Genomic DNA, 15,364 nt, shown 5'->3' with positions numbered 1-15,364 from the left:
AACAGTCTCTCTCTCTCTCCCTTTCTCTCTCTCTCTCTCACACACACACACACCAAATGTCCCCTCAAGGTCAAAACTGTCCGAGCTTCCTCTGCAAGATATAAAAGCATGCCCATTAACGCGTGCATGTGCACGGACACACACACACACACACACACACACACCCTGTAGTGAAACAAAAAAAATTAACTAATTAACACTAAGTTAATGCATTTTTGTCACATTTGCATTAGTAGTGAAATGTATGGTAATGTAGGGTTACAAAAAGAAGGGGGTAAATGAATGAATGAATTAATGAAAACACAGAGGATATATTGGATGCAAATATATAGTGAGTCCCTGTATGATAAACTATGCAACTGTATCACAATGACTGTGGTGCAGAGGTGGTATTGTGTGAAGTTTCCCATGTTCTCCCCATGTCCATTTTTTTTTAAAGCTGTGCGTGTATAAATGGCTGGATTTGCACCCCATCCAGGGCGTTTTCCTGCTTCATGCCCAGTGTTTCCCAGACACACACTTCATCTTTCACTAGAACATGCAGACTTCTCACTTATCTCAGGATGCAAGAAAGTGGTACAGCATGAACAGCAATCAACAGGACCAAAAGAAAGCAAATACAGTACATACAACACATGAACAAATGTGTTTATTTTATGTAATTTTATTTTTTATTGTTTGCTGTTTTGCCTTTACCTCTGTAAAGCACATTGAACTGCCACTGTGTATGAAATGCACTATATAAATACATTTGCCTTGCCTTGCTCATTCATGCAATTATCCAATCATCCAATCATGTGGCAGCAGCTGATAGAATTATTTGTCTGGCATGCTTGAACCGGTACAGGCTGGTCTGATTGCTACTTGTTTTGGTTAGTTAAGTCCTTGAGATTTCTCTTCACTCGCACATTCTGCTCTCTACTTAATGAAGGTTATGTTGGCCAGTAATGTCTTTCTTCTTTTCATAAGACTATGATCCTGACGAGTGATGTAATGGGACATAACGTCTCTCTTCTTTCATACAGTAGTAGTCTAAACCAGTGATGTAATGCTTCATCACCCATTTACGTTGTACATAGATAACTTAGCTTCATCAGTTAAATCATCATCATCATCCAATCACATAGCTACAACACAATGTGAATATGTACTCATGTTTGTCTGACAGTAAACTGAGAAACATCTCTGAGCAGCTGTGGCAGTAACTGTTTGCTCCCCAATTGATCTGTGAGGCAGAATCTCTTCAGGCAGCAGAGGTCTACATTCCAGATCATACTTTGTTAAATAAACCCCCTTCGGTACATACAGATCAAAATCTAACAGCAGCATAATGCATAAAATCATGCAGATACAGGTCAAGAGCTTCAGTTAATGCTCACATCAAGCATCAAATGTGATCTTAGCAAAAGACCACATTGGGTTCCACTCCTGTCAGCTAAGAATGTAAATCCGAGGATACAGTGGGCACAGGCTCCCCCAAGCTGGAGAGTTACCTTCTCTTTTCCCAATTTTCAACAATTTTCAGTTTCAGTCAGCATGTGCACACTGTAGCCTCAGATTCCTGACAGCCGACAGAAGTGATACCGATGTGGTATTCTGCTGTTGTAGTCCATTTGCATCAAGGTTCGATGTGTTGTATGTTCTGAGATGCATTTCTGCTTTCCACAGTGGTAAAGAGTGATTACATTTATGTTTATGGTATTTAGCAGACTCCCTTAACCAGAGCAACTTACAGAAGTGATTTGATGTTTCCATCAAAAAATGCATCCTAATACCGGTTCACTAGGTTATGGACTAAGAGTAATATCAGTCTAAAAACTCTGTTTGGAAGGTAATCTCTGACATCTCTCATCAGCAAGGGGTTTCCACCCACAGACCTTCCTCTCACTGGATGTTTTTTCCCCCTACTCTAGCAGTTTCTGAAATACTCAAACCAGCCTTTCCTGCTCATCAGCAGCTTAAACACATAGTAATGATACTCTACACAGAGAAACCCAATGCCCTGACTAATCTTATAACAGACTTGTGGTGAAAAAATGATTAATTTGTTTATCTTCTTCTTCTTTTGGCTGCTCCTGTTAGGGGTTGCCACAGTGGATCTGTTCCGTTTATTTGATTTGGCATAAGTTTTACACTGGATGCCCTTTGTGACGCAACCCTCCCCAATCTATCCGGGCTTGGAACCAGGACTAAGTATGCACTGGTTTTGTGCAACCCCAGTGGCTGGGTATTCTGGGTTTATACCGATTGAAAATGTCTGATAAGCCACTTTCCATTCTGATGTTGGATGGGAACAGTGGTGCACTGATACCCCTTTTCCACCAAATCAATTCCAGGGCTGGTTCGGGGCCAGTGCTGGTTCTGGTTCACAACTTGTTCAACTTGCGAGCCAGCTGAGAACCAGTTTGCTTTTCCATCGCTCGGGGTGCTAAGGGGAGCCACGTCATTACGTCACTGTATACGTCAGTTACGTCGCTGCGTTTGCATAAACCTTGGCGCGAACATCGAAGCAACAACAGCACAGAGAAGAAGAAGCAGCAGCAACAACAACAACAACAACAACAATAATGGATGACTGCTGCTTTACTGCATCCATGATATCTCGTCGCTTATTTAAAAATGGCGACCTTTCGCGGTCTTGCTATTGTTTTTGGTCTTAACAACTCCGCCCCCCGCTGACGTAAGCGGTTCTTTCCTCTGGCCCAGCAAAGAGCTGGTGCTAGCCTGGAACCGTTTTTTCTGGCCCCAGAGCCAGTTCTTTGTCAGTGGAAACAGAAAACCCGGTTCCAAACTAAGCACTGGCCCCGAACCAGCCCTGGAACTGATTTGGTGGAAAAGGGGCAAATGAGAAAGGATTAAATGCATAATTTTTGTGCATTGCAGTGCTGCCACATGACTAGGAATAATTTCATGACTGAGCAGGGGTACAGGTGTTCCTATCAAAGGAATATCAGATTACACATGGATGCTCGCAGTACAGTTACGGTAGAACTGCATCATGGGTTGTTAGACAGTCTGCATGCTGATTGGTCGATGGGCAGGTCATATGCATATCCGGCTTCCTTTCAGCTCTCGTTGTGATTGGATACTCTCGGCGCACAGACTCACGGGATTGCAAAGATGTCCGCGTTCATTTGAAAGTGTGTTTTTACTTCATTTTCACTGCCCATCATTAGTTTTAGTTAGTTTCATTACAAGTATAACCGCTAGTACATTCTGGTGACATCCAGTGAAAGAAAGGCGAGGACTCCAAGACAAAAGACAGACTATTCCTTATTACCAGGTTTGTTATCAGTGGATAGCTTGCCTGCTAATAGTCGCTAGCTTGTTTAGCTAACGGAGCCGGTTGGTCTCTAAGGCTAGAACAGCTGAGTCACAGGGAGGGTTTATACACAGTATCTGTCAATGCAAGTGAAAAATACATAATGTTTAAAATTAAAAAGGACCTGTGGAAAACAGCTACGCTGCTCAACAGCTTCTTTACCAATTAGCTAGCAAGCTAAGTAGCAGCATAGCATGTCTATTTAAAAAAAAAATTCCATTCGTTTACAAGTAGTGTAATTTTCTCAGATGGTTTAGTTGGAATAATATTCTCTCTCTCTCTCCTTCCCTAAGCCAACAAATCATGAGTTTGACCTGATTTACTCAAATGTACTTTTAAAGTGTGCTTCCACATGGTTGCCAGTTCTTCGTGACAAAAACAGGCCAGTGGCAAAACTCAAAACATCACCTCAAACTCTAGACAAGTGCAGAATCAGAGCTGCTGTTGGCACATGGATTGTAATGTTTAAAAGTAAAGTCATACGATACATTTTAACAAGCATGCTGTTTCCTGACGCAGAGATCCTGAAATTTTGTACTATTCCTTATATTGCAATAAATGATAGCTATAATAAGGCATGCATGTAGACTGAAACATTACCTTAGCACAGGAACATGATACAGCACTAATGTTTTAAAGGGAATGAGGAGACACTGCTTGTTGTGTTGGGTGTTTCATTGGTAACGAGTACGTACAGTTGTGTTCGAAATAATAGCAGTGTGTTTAAAAACGTGAGTAAAGCTCAAAATCCTTATAATAGTTTATTTCCATGCATTGGGAACACTGCACATTATATTCTACATCAAAACATGAAGAAAAATGTATGAATATTTTAATTACTTTACAGAAAATGAAGAAAAATGAACATTGGGCTGTTCAAAAAAATAGCAGTGTCTGCATTTTTCATTACAAACTCCAAATATTTACTGTATAAACTGAAAAAAATCTTAAGGATTTAGTATTCCTGTGAATCATTAAACTAATATTTAGTTGTATAGCCACAGTTTCTGATAACTTCTGGCACCTGTGAACAGGTATTCCAGCTCAGGATGATTTGACAACATTCCACAATTCCTCTGCATTTCTTGGTTTTGCCTCAGAAATAGCATTTTTGATGTCACCCCACAAGTTTTCTATCGGATTAAGGTCCGGGGATTGGGCTGGCCACTCCATAACTTTCATTTTGTTGGTCTTGAACCCTGATGCTGCTCGCTTACTGGTGTGTTTGGGGTCGTTGTCTTGTTGAAACACCCATTTCAAGGGCATTTCCTCTTCAGCATAAGGCAACATGACCTCTTCAAGTATTTTGATATATGCAAACTGATCCATGATCCCTGGTATGCGATAAATGGGCCCAACATCATAGTAAGAGAAACATTCCCATATCATGATGCTTACACCACCATGCTTCACTGTCTTCAGAGTGTACTGTGGCTTGAATTCAGTGTTTGGGGGTCGTCTGAAAAACTGTCTGCGGCTCTTGGACCCAAAAAGAACAATTTTACTTTCATCAGTCCACAAAATGTTTTTCCATTTCTCTTTAGGCCAGTCGATGTGTTCTTTGGCAAATTGTATCCTCTTCAGCACGTCTTTTTTTTAACAGTGTAACTTTGCGGGGGCTTCTTGCCGATAGATTAGCTTCACACAGGCATCTTCTAATTGTCACAGTACTCACAGGTAACCTCAGACCGTCTTTGATCACCCTGGAGCTGATCATTGGCTGAGTCTTTACCATTCTGGCTATTCTTCGATCCATTCGAATGGTAGTCTTCTGTTTTCTTCCACGTCTCTCTGGCTTTGCTGTCCATTTTAAAGCACTGGAGATCATTTTAGCTGAGCAGCCCATCGTTTTCTGCACTTCTTTACAGTATACGTTTTACCTCTCCAATCAACGTTTTAATCAAAGCATGCTGTTCTTCTGAACAATGTCTGGAATGACCCATGTTTCTCAGGTTTTCAGAGAGAAATGGATGTACAACATGTGCTGGCTTCATCCTTAAATTAGGGCCACCTGATTGACATCTGTTTTTTCACAGAATGAATGACCTCACTAATTAAACTCCACACTGCTATTATTTTGAACACGTCCCTTTCACTTAATTATTCAATTACACAGACTCAGGAGCATGCATATCATGAATGTTGGGTCTGTTGGTTTTCTATGACTCTACTACACCTACTGGTAAATTATTTGCCATGTAGTAATATAATTTCCACCAAAAACAGTGATTGATCTGGTTAGTCGTGTTGGACTGCTATTATTTTGAACACAAGTGTATGTACGTCCGTCCATGCATGCATCAGTTATCTATAAGCTGGAGCCAATCCCAGCTGACTTCATGAGAGAGCTGGGACACACCTACATCTATAGTAGGGCTAACATAGAGATGAACAACCATTCATACTCGCATCCATAACTATGGACAATTTACATGACGTTACAGGCATTTAGTAGATGCTCTTGTCCAGAGCAACATACAACAGGACTCTGACGTACCCACAGCAGTGGGCAGCCCAGGAGAGCAGTTGGGGTTTAGATGCCTTGCTCAAGGCACTTCAGCCATTCCTGCTGGGCCAGGGAATCAAATCAGCAACTTTTTGGAAGAATTTAGAATAGCCATTTGACCTAATCCACATGCCTTTGGAGTGTGGGATGAAACCTACACAGGCATGGCGAGGCCCCAGTCGGCTGTGAGGTTCGAACCCAGAACCTTCTTGTTTTGAGGTGGTAGTGCTAACCACTGTAATAAATCTGATTTGTTGTGGACTTATTTTTATTAGCATATAGATATAATAAATCTAATGCAAGCACAATGCCCATCCTCCAGACTGCTGATGAAAAAAAATCAACCTGTAAAAACGGCTTAAAAGTACTTAATTGGGAAAACTGATGAATGGAGAATAGCTACTATGGATGAACATTTAAGTTTTTTTTTTTCAAAACGGAGAACGTGAACATATCCACTTTGATCTAATGTATAGTGGATATTCTCTGGAACCAAATTGTGAAATATAAATATCTGTTCTTTCCTTTTTTGTTACTGAGGATGTTAGGGTTTGAAACATTTCTCTTTGTGAGGATAAATACACCCTGGGTGGTATGTTAGTTCCATCCCAGGGCAGCATGCACACAGATATTCACACCTATTTCAGCCAATCCACTGATTGTCATGGTTTAGGATAATTGGAGGAAACTCGCACAGGAGAACATGCACAAAAACTCCACATAGACAGGGTCCTGAGGATCCTAGAACCATGGCATTTGATACAGCAATGCTACCTGCTGTGGCACTGTGTTGCCTGGTAATAAATAGCCATTTGGAAAAAAAACACACAAAAAAACACCCTGGTCTTGAAAATGAAAGGAAACATTTATTATGAACCTGTCTCTTTGCGTATGCTTGCATATATAATGGAAACAAAAAGATCAACTCCCTTAATTGTTCTTTTTGCAGGATAAGATTTCCAAACATGTCTGTTATGTTGCTGGAGGACATCTGCAGTAATTATAATCCATTCATATGAGATGTAAATCGTTATAAATTCCAGACACGGGAGTGTCTCTCTGATGTACACCATTCTTGTACTGGCCTACATACACTTCATTTCAATCCAAATGCTTTGTTTTGACCTTTATTGTAAGTGCTTGTTGTAGGGATTGTGGCCTTCCATATTGCTCTGCGTGAATAATAGATCACATGACCATAACATGTGTGTAGGTTTTAAAAAATTTTTTTTTAATTATTATTGTGTTTTAAACTTCAGCCAGCAGTTGGTTTCATGTTGGCTTTGGCAGGAAACTTGGAAACTCTTCCAAACTCTTGATATATTTCTCAAAGATATTTTTGAGAACAACGAAGCAGTTGTCTGATCCTAACCTTGACACTGTAACAGCCAAAACATTCTTTGGGTTTCAGTCAAAGGAATAAAATACATTTTGTTTTACATTTGAAGCAGTCTCTCTCTCTCTCTCTCTCTTTCTCAGAAATAAAATGCTGATATTGGGGACTCATGTCGAACGTGCATGAAGAGAGAGCTGCCATGATGATAGCCGCTGGGGAACTGCAGTCGTTTGTCCCGTTCGGCCGTGAGCACTGCCAACGCCACCCAAGCGCCGTGAACCTCCAGCTGCGCCAGCTGCAGCCTGCCCCTGAGCTCTGGTGTTCTGATGGAGCGGCGGGACTGGTGGGCTCCTTGCAGGAGGTCAGCCTCCAGGAGAGGGAGAAAGTAGGTGTTACTCTTCCTGCATTTATGCCCTGATATCCCTGCTCTTATGTACCTTATCTCATTCATCTCCTAGTTTATGACCTAGATTAGTTGTGTGTGCTGTTTGGGAACAATATGTCACATTGATTGGATTAAATATTTCCAGCATTTGGATGGTGTTTGTGCAGTTTTTATTGACAACTGGTAGAAAGTGCAAGAATTCATTGTACAGTGCAGACAAACCGACAGGCAAATTCCCACAGTTTACATTGAGCTTTGTCCGGCAGGAGTCCTGGCAGCTGAGGAAAGGCTCAGCTGTGTCGACTGATGAAGCCGAGTATGAAGAGGAGCTGTACGTGGCCGGGCACATGGTCATCTGGAGCCGTGGGACCAAGAGTCAAGCTTCCTGTGTGTACAAGGCTTTCACTGTGGACAGCCCGGTTCAGCAGGTATCTGTAATCTGGAAAAATTAGGAAACAAAATCACTGAATCCATTTAAAATGTGTAATATGTTAACATGGATGCTGATTACATTTACAACAGATTTTAAGGTAAGGAGTAATCAGTACATTTTTTTTGTATTAAAAAAAAGATTTACTTTTTTATATAAGATTGACACTGAAAACTTGAATTATACAGTAATGTGATTGTATGTAATTTAAAACAAAATTAAAGAGCAACTCCAGAGGAGTATATGGAAAAGATAACAAGGCAAGGTTTTTTATTTTTGATAATTTTGATCTTTAAACAAAAGTAATTTTCTCTTACTACCTTGTTTTATCAAAATTAGATTTCATTCGATTCAACTTTGTTGTTGTGCAGAGTACAGGTACAGTGCCAATGAAATGCCTTTAGCATCGAACCCGAAGTGCAAAATGCAGTATTATTTACAGATAAGTGCCAGAAGTAAGTACCACAGCATACAGTCGTGATTCTGTATGTTACAGTATATACAGTGATGGACAGTTACACTGTACAGATGCAGTGTCTTGCAAAAGTATTCATCCCCCTTGGTGTTTGTCCTGTTTTGTTGCATTACAAGCTGGAATTAAAATGGCTTTTTGGAGGGTTAGCACCATTTAATTTATACAACATGCCTACCACTTTAAAGGTGAAAATAGTTGTTTTATTGTGACACAAACAATAATTAAGATGAAAAAACAGAAATCTGGAGTGTGCATAGGTATTCACCCCCCCACCCCCAAAGTCAGTACTTTGTAGAGCCACCTTTTGCTGCAATTCCAGCTGCAAGTCTCTTGGGGGATGTCTCTATTAGCTTAGCAGATCTAGCCACTGGGATTTTTGCCCATTCCTCAAGGCAAAACCGCTCCAACTCCTTCAAATTAGATGAGTTGCGTTGGTGTACAGTAATCAAGTTATGCCACAGATTCTCAATTGGATTAAGGTCTGGGCTTTGACTAGGCCATTCCAAGACATTTAAATGTTTCCCTTTAAACCACTCCAGTGTCGGTTTAGCAGTATGTTTAGGGTCATTGTCCTGCTGGAATGTGAACCTTCGTCCCAGTCTCAAACCTCTGGCCGACTCAAATGGGTTTTCCTCCAGAATTGCCTTGTATTTAGTGCCATCCATCTTTCCTTTAGTCCGGACCAGCTTTCCTGTCCCTGCAGATGAAAAATATCCCCACAGCATGATGCTGCCACCACCATGTTTCACTGTAGGAATGGTGTTCTCAGGGTGTTGGGTTTGTGCCACATGTGGCATTTCCCATTATGGCCAAAAATATCAGTTTTAGTGTCATTTGACCAGAGAATCATCTTCCATGTGTTTGTGGAGTCTGCCACATGCTGTTGGGCAAACTCCAAACGTGATTTCTTAAGCAGTGGCTTTTTTTTGGCCACTCTTCCATAAAGCCCCATTCTGTGGCGTGTACGGCTTAAAGTGGTCCTATGGACAGATACTCCCATCTTCGCTGTGGATCTTTGCAGCTCCTTCAGTGTTATCTTTGGTGTCTTTTTTACATCTCTGATTAATGCCCTCCTTGCCCGGTCTGTGAGTTTTGGTGGGCAGCCTTCTCTTGTCAGGTTTGTAGTGGTGCCATATTCTTTCCATTTTGCTATAATGGATTTAATGGAGCTCCCTGGGATATTCAAAGTTTGGGATATTTTTTATGACCCAACCCTGATCTATACTTCTCCACAACTTTGTCTCTGACCTGTTTGGAGGCTCCTTGGTTCTCATGTTGCTTGCTTAGTAGTGTTGCAGAGTCAGGGTCCTTCCAGAACAGGTTGATTTATACAGACCTCATGTGACAGATCATGTGACACTTTGATTGCACACAGGTGGATCTTAATCAACTAATTATGTGATTTATGAAGTGAATTGGTTGGAGCAGCTCTTATTTAGGGGTTTCATACGAAAGGGGGTGAATACTTATGCACACTCCAGATTTCTGCTTTTTCATCTTAATTATTGTTTGTGTCACAATAAAACAACTATTTTCACCTTTAAAGTGGTAGGCATGTTGTGTAAATCAAATGGTGCTAACCCTCCAAAAACCCATTTTAATTCCAGCTTGTATAGTAACAAAACAGGACAAACACCAAGGGGATGAATACTTTTGCAAGACATTATGTTTGTATTATGTTTGTAAATATTGAAATGCATATTTACAGAGGGGAAGTGGACAAGATTAGAGAGCTCGGTAAGACACCGAGCCTCGCAATCTGAACACACCACCATTTTGGTGTTGTAAAAATGAGACGAGGACCGTGATGTCGGCTTGGACAGGGAACAGGGTTTATGTATTCCCACACACGTTTTAGCTGGTCAAAAAACAAATAAAATCTGTTAAGGTATAATTTTATCTGGCAGGTAGGCTATAAATAAGGAGAAAATCGTAAGAATATTTTAACACTCTGTTTTGGTAATGAAAACCCTGTTAAAATAACAGGTTTTTGGGATGTAAAAAATAAAACCAAAATAAATCATGTTCAGAAGTCAATCTTTATCCTTTCTCTGCCTTTAGTGCCAAATAGAAAAGGAAGAAAAAAAAAACCCTTGCAGTAACCTGGTTGTATAAACGGTTGTGTTAAATATTGTGCTTGTAGTACAGCACTCAGTCTTTTTTGGTTAAGAGGTTACCAACTTGGTACATCTTGATATGGCAATTTTATTCCACCCTTCCTTGCAACAGTGCTCCACATCTGTCAGATTTCAAGGGGCCATTCCAAAATGTTGATTTTCTCTTCTGAAGCCATTCCTTTGTTGACTTGGATTTGTGTTTTGGGTCGTTATTATGCTGGAAGGTGAAATTATTCCTGAGGCCTGCAGGTTTTGTGACAAAATGGATTGGCATTTGGAGCTAACCGTGAGTCCCTCTAGTTTGATTAGAGTCCTAGTCCTAGCTGAAGAGACGCAGCCCCATAGCTTGATGCTGCCACCACCATGCTTCGCCATGGGTTTGGTGTTTTTTGGGTGATAAGCTGTCTTGTTTTTGCAACAAGCATGTCTTTTAGAATTATACTGAAAAAGTCTGATCAGACCATAACACATTTTGCCACATGGTGTCACAAAATGTAGGCAAATTTGGATTTTTTTCTTTTCATGAGAAAGATGCTTCCATCTAGCCACCCTACCCTTGAGTCCAGACGTGAGGAATGAGAGATTGTTGTCACTTACAGGAAATGAACAGTACTTGTCAGATGTTTTTTTTCAGCTCCTTGAATGTTGCAGTATGTCTCTTGGCAGCCTCTCTGATAAGTTTTCTTCTTGCCTTTTTATCAGTTTTGGAGGAATGTCCTGTTCTTTGCAATGTCCTTGTACTGCCCCAATTTCTGGCCCTTTGATGGCTTTCATGGTTTTCCATGATGCGTCTGATTTTTTGGAAAGTCTTCTCTACCCATCTCTGAAAAGATATCAAGGAAATCCTTCTCTTTTTGTTTTGATGCCTTAGGTTTTTAAAGGTTTTATTTTGTTTTCATAAGTGCAGTGCACGAAGCTTCATTTCAGTGCTTTCTCACTATTATTACATAAATATATTGTGCAAAGTGTCTATATAAAAAGGTCAGATGTATTATAAACATCTATTACCACTGTATAAGACCAAATAAAGTTTATTAGCTCAACGAATAATCTTAGTGTGTGGCAAGCCACTTTCACCCATCAAGTTTTATACGAGTGATCAAGTGGCGCCGGCTATAATGTTTTAATGAGGTTTTAAAATTGAACTTCTTTTACAATGCATTTGAACATATGCAGAGCAAAAACAAAGACGTGAGAGAGACAGCACAGCTGTTTTTTAGAAAGACCTTCTGCCATTACAATTCTTTGTAGACTTGTGATCAGCTCTCTGGAATTAATGAGTTGTGAAAATGACCCAAATATACATCGCTACATAGTTTTTCCTGGCAAAAAGTAGACAGCATAGGATGTTATTCTGTGGGTGGATCCCCCCACTAGTGATTATGTTCAGGAGTATAGCGGTGATGGAGACACAGGGACATGGCAGTAGCAATATAGTCCACCGGAGTTGCTCTTTAAGGTATTTATGCACCTTATGTTAAATACTGTCTATTTGGTAGGCTTATTTCTTGTATTTTAATATACCTTATCTAGGCCCTGTGGTGTAATTTCATTGTTCCTCAATCCCGGAAAGAGGGTAAGCCCCTTTTGTGTTGTTGGTTAGAGTGACTACATGTGTAATTGAGATGCATTTTTATTTATTTATTTTTAATAAATGTTGCTAAAATTGAGCTGTTCTCTATATTTGAACTTCAGAAAAGGACACAGTTGAACAGAGTGTCTGTATAGTCCAAAGCACATGCGTGAACGTACACTCTGTGAGTGGGAAGGACTTCATCTCCCCACTGCCATTTCAGGTAAATTGTTCCAAGTGTACTGTACCATCATATTCATACTATATCAGTATTTTATTCCAAATAATTTTCAAGCAGTTGCAAATTATTTATTTATCTCAATACATTACTGCAATGTGCTTATTTATTTTTTTTTCAAGTATTACAAGTGCAATACAACTTTACAGAGGACTTTCTTGTGTATTGTTGGTTAGTCCTATGTAGGATTTTTACTTGAGTATTATGTTTTATTTTGCTTATCCCATGCTGACTGTTAATCACATAAATGTGCTTTTGCTCAGTTTAATTCCTTCAGGTGAGGTTTTGTACTAGCAAAGTGCAGGGTTTTTTTTTTTTTTTTGTACTTCATTAACAAGTCTGTGGATACTGGACAAATGTGTGTGTGTGTAATATATATAGTAGTGTGTATATATACGGGGGCCGCAAAAGTAGGTATACAGTAATGAAAAACAAAATATTCGCACAAAATGTTAGTATTAAATGAAACCTAGCACCACTATTGTAATACTGGAATAATCCTTACTGTATACCTACTTTTGCAGCCCCCTGTATATATTTAAAGTGGTCCTGTGAACAGATACTCCTATATCAGTGCCTTGCAAAAGTATTCATCCCCCTTGGTGTTTGTCCTGTTTTGTCACATTACAAGCTGGAATTAAAATGGAATTTTGGAGGGTTAGCACCATTTGATTTACACAACATGCCTACCACTTTAAAGGTGCACATTTTTTTTTATTGTGACGAACAATAATTAAGATGAAAAAACAGAAATCTGGTGTATGCATAAGTATTTACTCCCCCCCCCCCCAAAAAAAAAAAAAAAGTCAATACTTTATAGAGCCACCCCTTACAGAAAAACTACATGAACTTCACATGTGATTTCTCACATGTGAAATATGTGGAAAATGTGTTTTGCACATGGGAAACGTGGTTTTGGCCCAATTTTATGTGAATCACATGTGGTAACATTTTACACATGTGCTCTACATGGTAACACGTTACAAAATCTGATACCATGTATTCCACATGTGGTAACATGATCACGTGAAATACATGGGAAATTCATGTGTTTTTTCTGTAAGGGACCTTTTGCTACAATTACACACAATTTTTTCTGTTGCATATTCCATCGCTAACACACACAAAATAATTTTTTTAAGCGTTAGCATAATAACTCACTGATGTTGCCATTTGAATGAAGTGTATAGAAACAGTTTGATCATGCCTTTATGTGTGTGTGTGTGTGTGTGTGTGTGTGTGTGTGTATATGCAATTTAGGTTTCCTATTTGTGGCCCACTAAGTTTGGATTGCTTTTTGAGCGCAAAAATATCACAGCTGATGCTCCATTGAGCCTCTCAAGGTACTTATTTCTTAGTTTTACTCCTTATTGTCCAGTGGTTATGCTGGCAGCCCTGTTATTTTCCCTAACTTCTATACATTTAATTAAATTGAGTTAAGGTGTGTGTTTGTGTGCATATGTTTTAATTTGTGTTGGTGGTGGTGTTTTTTTTTCCCCCTTCTTCTTTTTCCTCTGTCTGGACAGGGAGCCTCTTCCCACCCTCTTTAGCATGCTCCACCCTCTGGATGAAATAGCACCTGTTGTCTGCAAATCTACAGGTGAGATGCACCCTGTTTTCTGTTCCTCCTCTCCTCGCCGAACACATTTCGATATTTTTGATTAAGAAGAACACCATCTTTATTCATCACACACTTGTGAAATTCCTCTCTGCATTTAACCCATCTGAAGCAGTGAACACACACATACCCAGATCAGTGGGCAGCCATGCTAACAGCGCCCGGGGAGCAGTTGGGAGTTAGGTACCTCACTCAAGGGCACCTCAGCCCAAGGCCATCCCATATTAACCTAACCTAAAGATTACCTAAAAATTGGGTGGTCTGCCAGCAAAGGTGCCTGCTTCTAAGTTGTTTACACATCTAGATGTAAATATTAGGAAATGAAAGCTGAACTTGGATTCATCTTTTGATCTCAAACCCAAGGCAAAGAAGAACAACAACTTTATTCATCACACACTTGTGAAATTCCTCTCTGCATTTAACCCATCTGAAGCAGTGAACACACACACGTACCCAGATCAGTGGGCAGCCATGCTAACAGCACCCGGAGAGCAGTTGGGACACCATATACACTCCTCTGAAAGCACTGGCCTTGCTTGTTCCAGTGCTTTCAGAGGAGTGTATATGGAGGGTTAAGGTGCAGGGTTATCTAGTTTATATGATTTAACCCGTTTGTCTGGCTGTGGCAGGGCTGTTTGAGATGCAGCGGCTGCAGTATGTATCCGACAGCGCACTCCGAGTGGTGTTCTCCTGTGGTGACCCTTCCATCATCATGACCTACGACACACTGCAATGCAGTCACACCATCTGGGCTCTGCGCAAAGTTACACCAGAGGTAACGCTGATCCAGCTATAATGTTCCTCTTAACCCTTGTGATTGGATCATTATTTAAAGCTATAGCAGTGCAGTGTATTTCTCATATTCACTACATAATTTACTCCACACGTAGGCAATTTATTTGGTGGTGTTACACTTTTGATAGAAATAGAACATGTTTGCTGTGCTGACGCAGAAAAATACTTTTGTATATATTTATTGTTTCTTAAGAGGCTCTCTTAACAATCCTATGTGAATAAGTTTCAACTGAAGTTTTACCCTGCAGGAGCAGTCTACAGTTTTGAAGTGTCCCAGTCAGGATGGGCCAGCTCAGACCCCCACTTTCCTTGGCACACACCTAAGGAGTTTGAGCCGGCTAGACTCCCCTGGCTCGCCCTTGCACTGCCATGCCCTGCATAACCAGAGCCGTGTGCCCGCCTCACCCGCACTGCACTCTCGTTCACACTCTCCCAATATCTCTAACATGGCCGCTCTCAGGTCAGACTGGTTCTGCACTCGACAGACATCTCACAGCTCATTTAAACACCTCCCGACAGTTATTGAAGTATTTCCACTTTATTTTTCCTTTCACTGTTTACGCATTTTC

The 15,364-nt window shown here is 40.3% G+C and overlaps 1 protein-coding gene across 3 annotated transcripts in view; it reads left to right on the top strand.

Moving 5' to 3' along the window:
- The first annotated feature begins 3,083 nt into the window (after positions 1-3,083).
- The window catches only part of anapc1 (anaphase promoting complex subunit 1), a 93,989-nt gene continuing 81,708 nt past the window's right edge, over positions 3,084-15,364 (top strand). For 2 of the 3 annotated variants that reach the window (XM_060925376.1, XM_060925374.1), the window contains exons 1-9: positions 3,104-3,283; positions 7,308-7,549; positions 7,816-7,977; positions 12,105-12,147; positions 12,267-12,367; positions 13,643-13,725; positions 13,909-13,982; positions 14,630-14,775; positions 15,044-15,255. In XM_060925376.1, coding sequence (XP_060781359.1) covers positions 7,334-7,549; positions 7,816-7,977; positions 12,105-12,147; positions 12,267-12,367; positions 13,643-13,725; positions 13,909-13,982; positions 14,630-14,775; positions 15,044-15,255 — 1,037 coding nt within the window. In that variant the 5' untranslated portion in view covers positions 3,104-3,283; positions 7,308-7,333. Of the gene's footprint in view, positions 3,284-7,307; positions 7,550-7,815; positions 7,978-12,104; positions 12,148-12,266; positions 12,368-13,642; positions 13,726-13,908; positions 13,983-14,629; positions 14,776-15,043; positions 15,256-15,364 lie in introns of all 3 variants that reach the window. The other variant, XM_060925375.1, reaches the window with a different exon arrangement.

This window comes from Neoarius graeffei, chromosome 7, assembly GCF_027579695.1.
Source record: "Neoarius graeffei isolate fNeoGra1 chromosome 7, fNeoGra1.pri, whole genome shotgun sequence".
NCBI lineage: Eukaryota > Metazoa > Chordata > Actinopteri > Siluriformes > Ariidae > Neoarius > Neoarius graeffei.
This window is presented reverse-complemented; position numbering and strand designations above follow the sequence as displayed.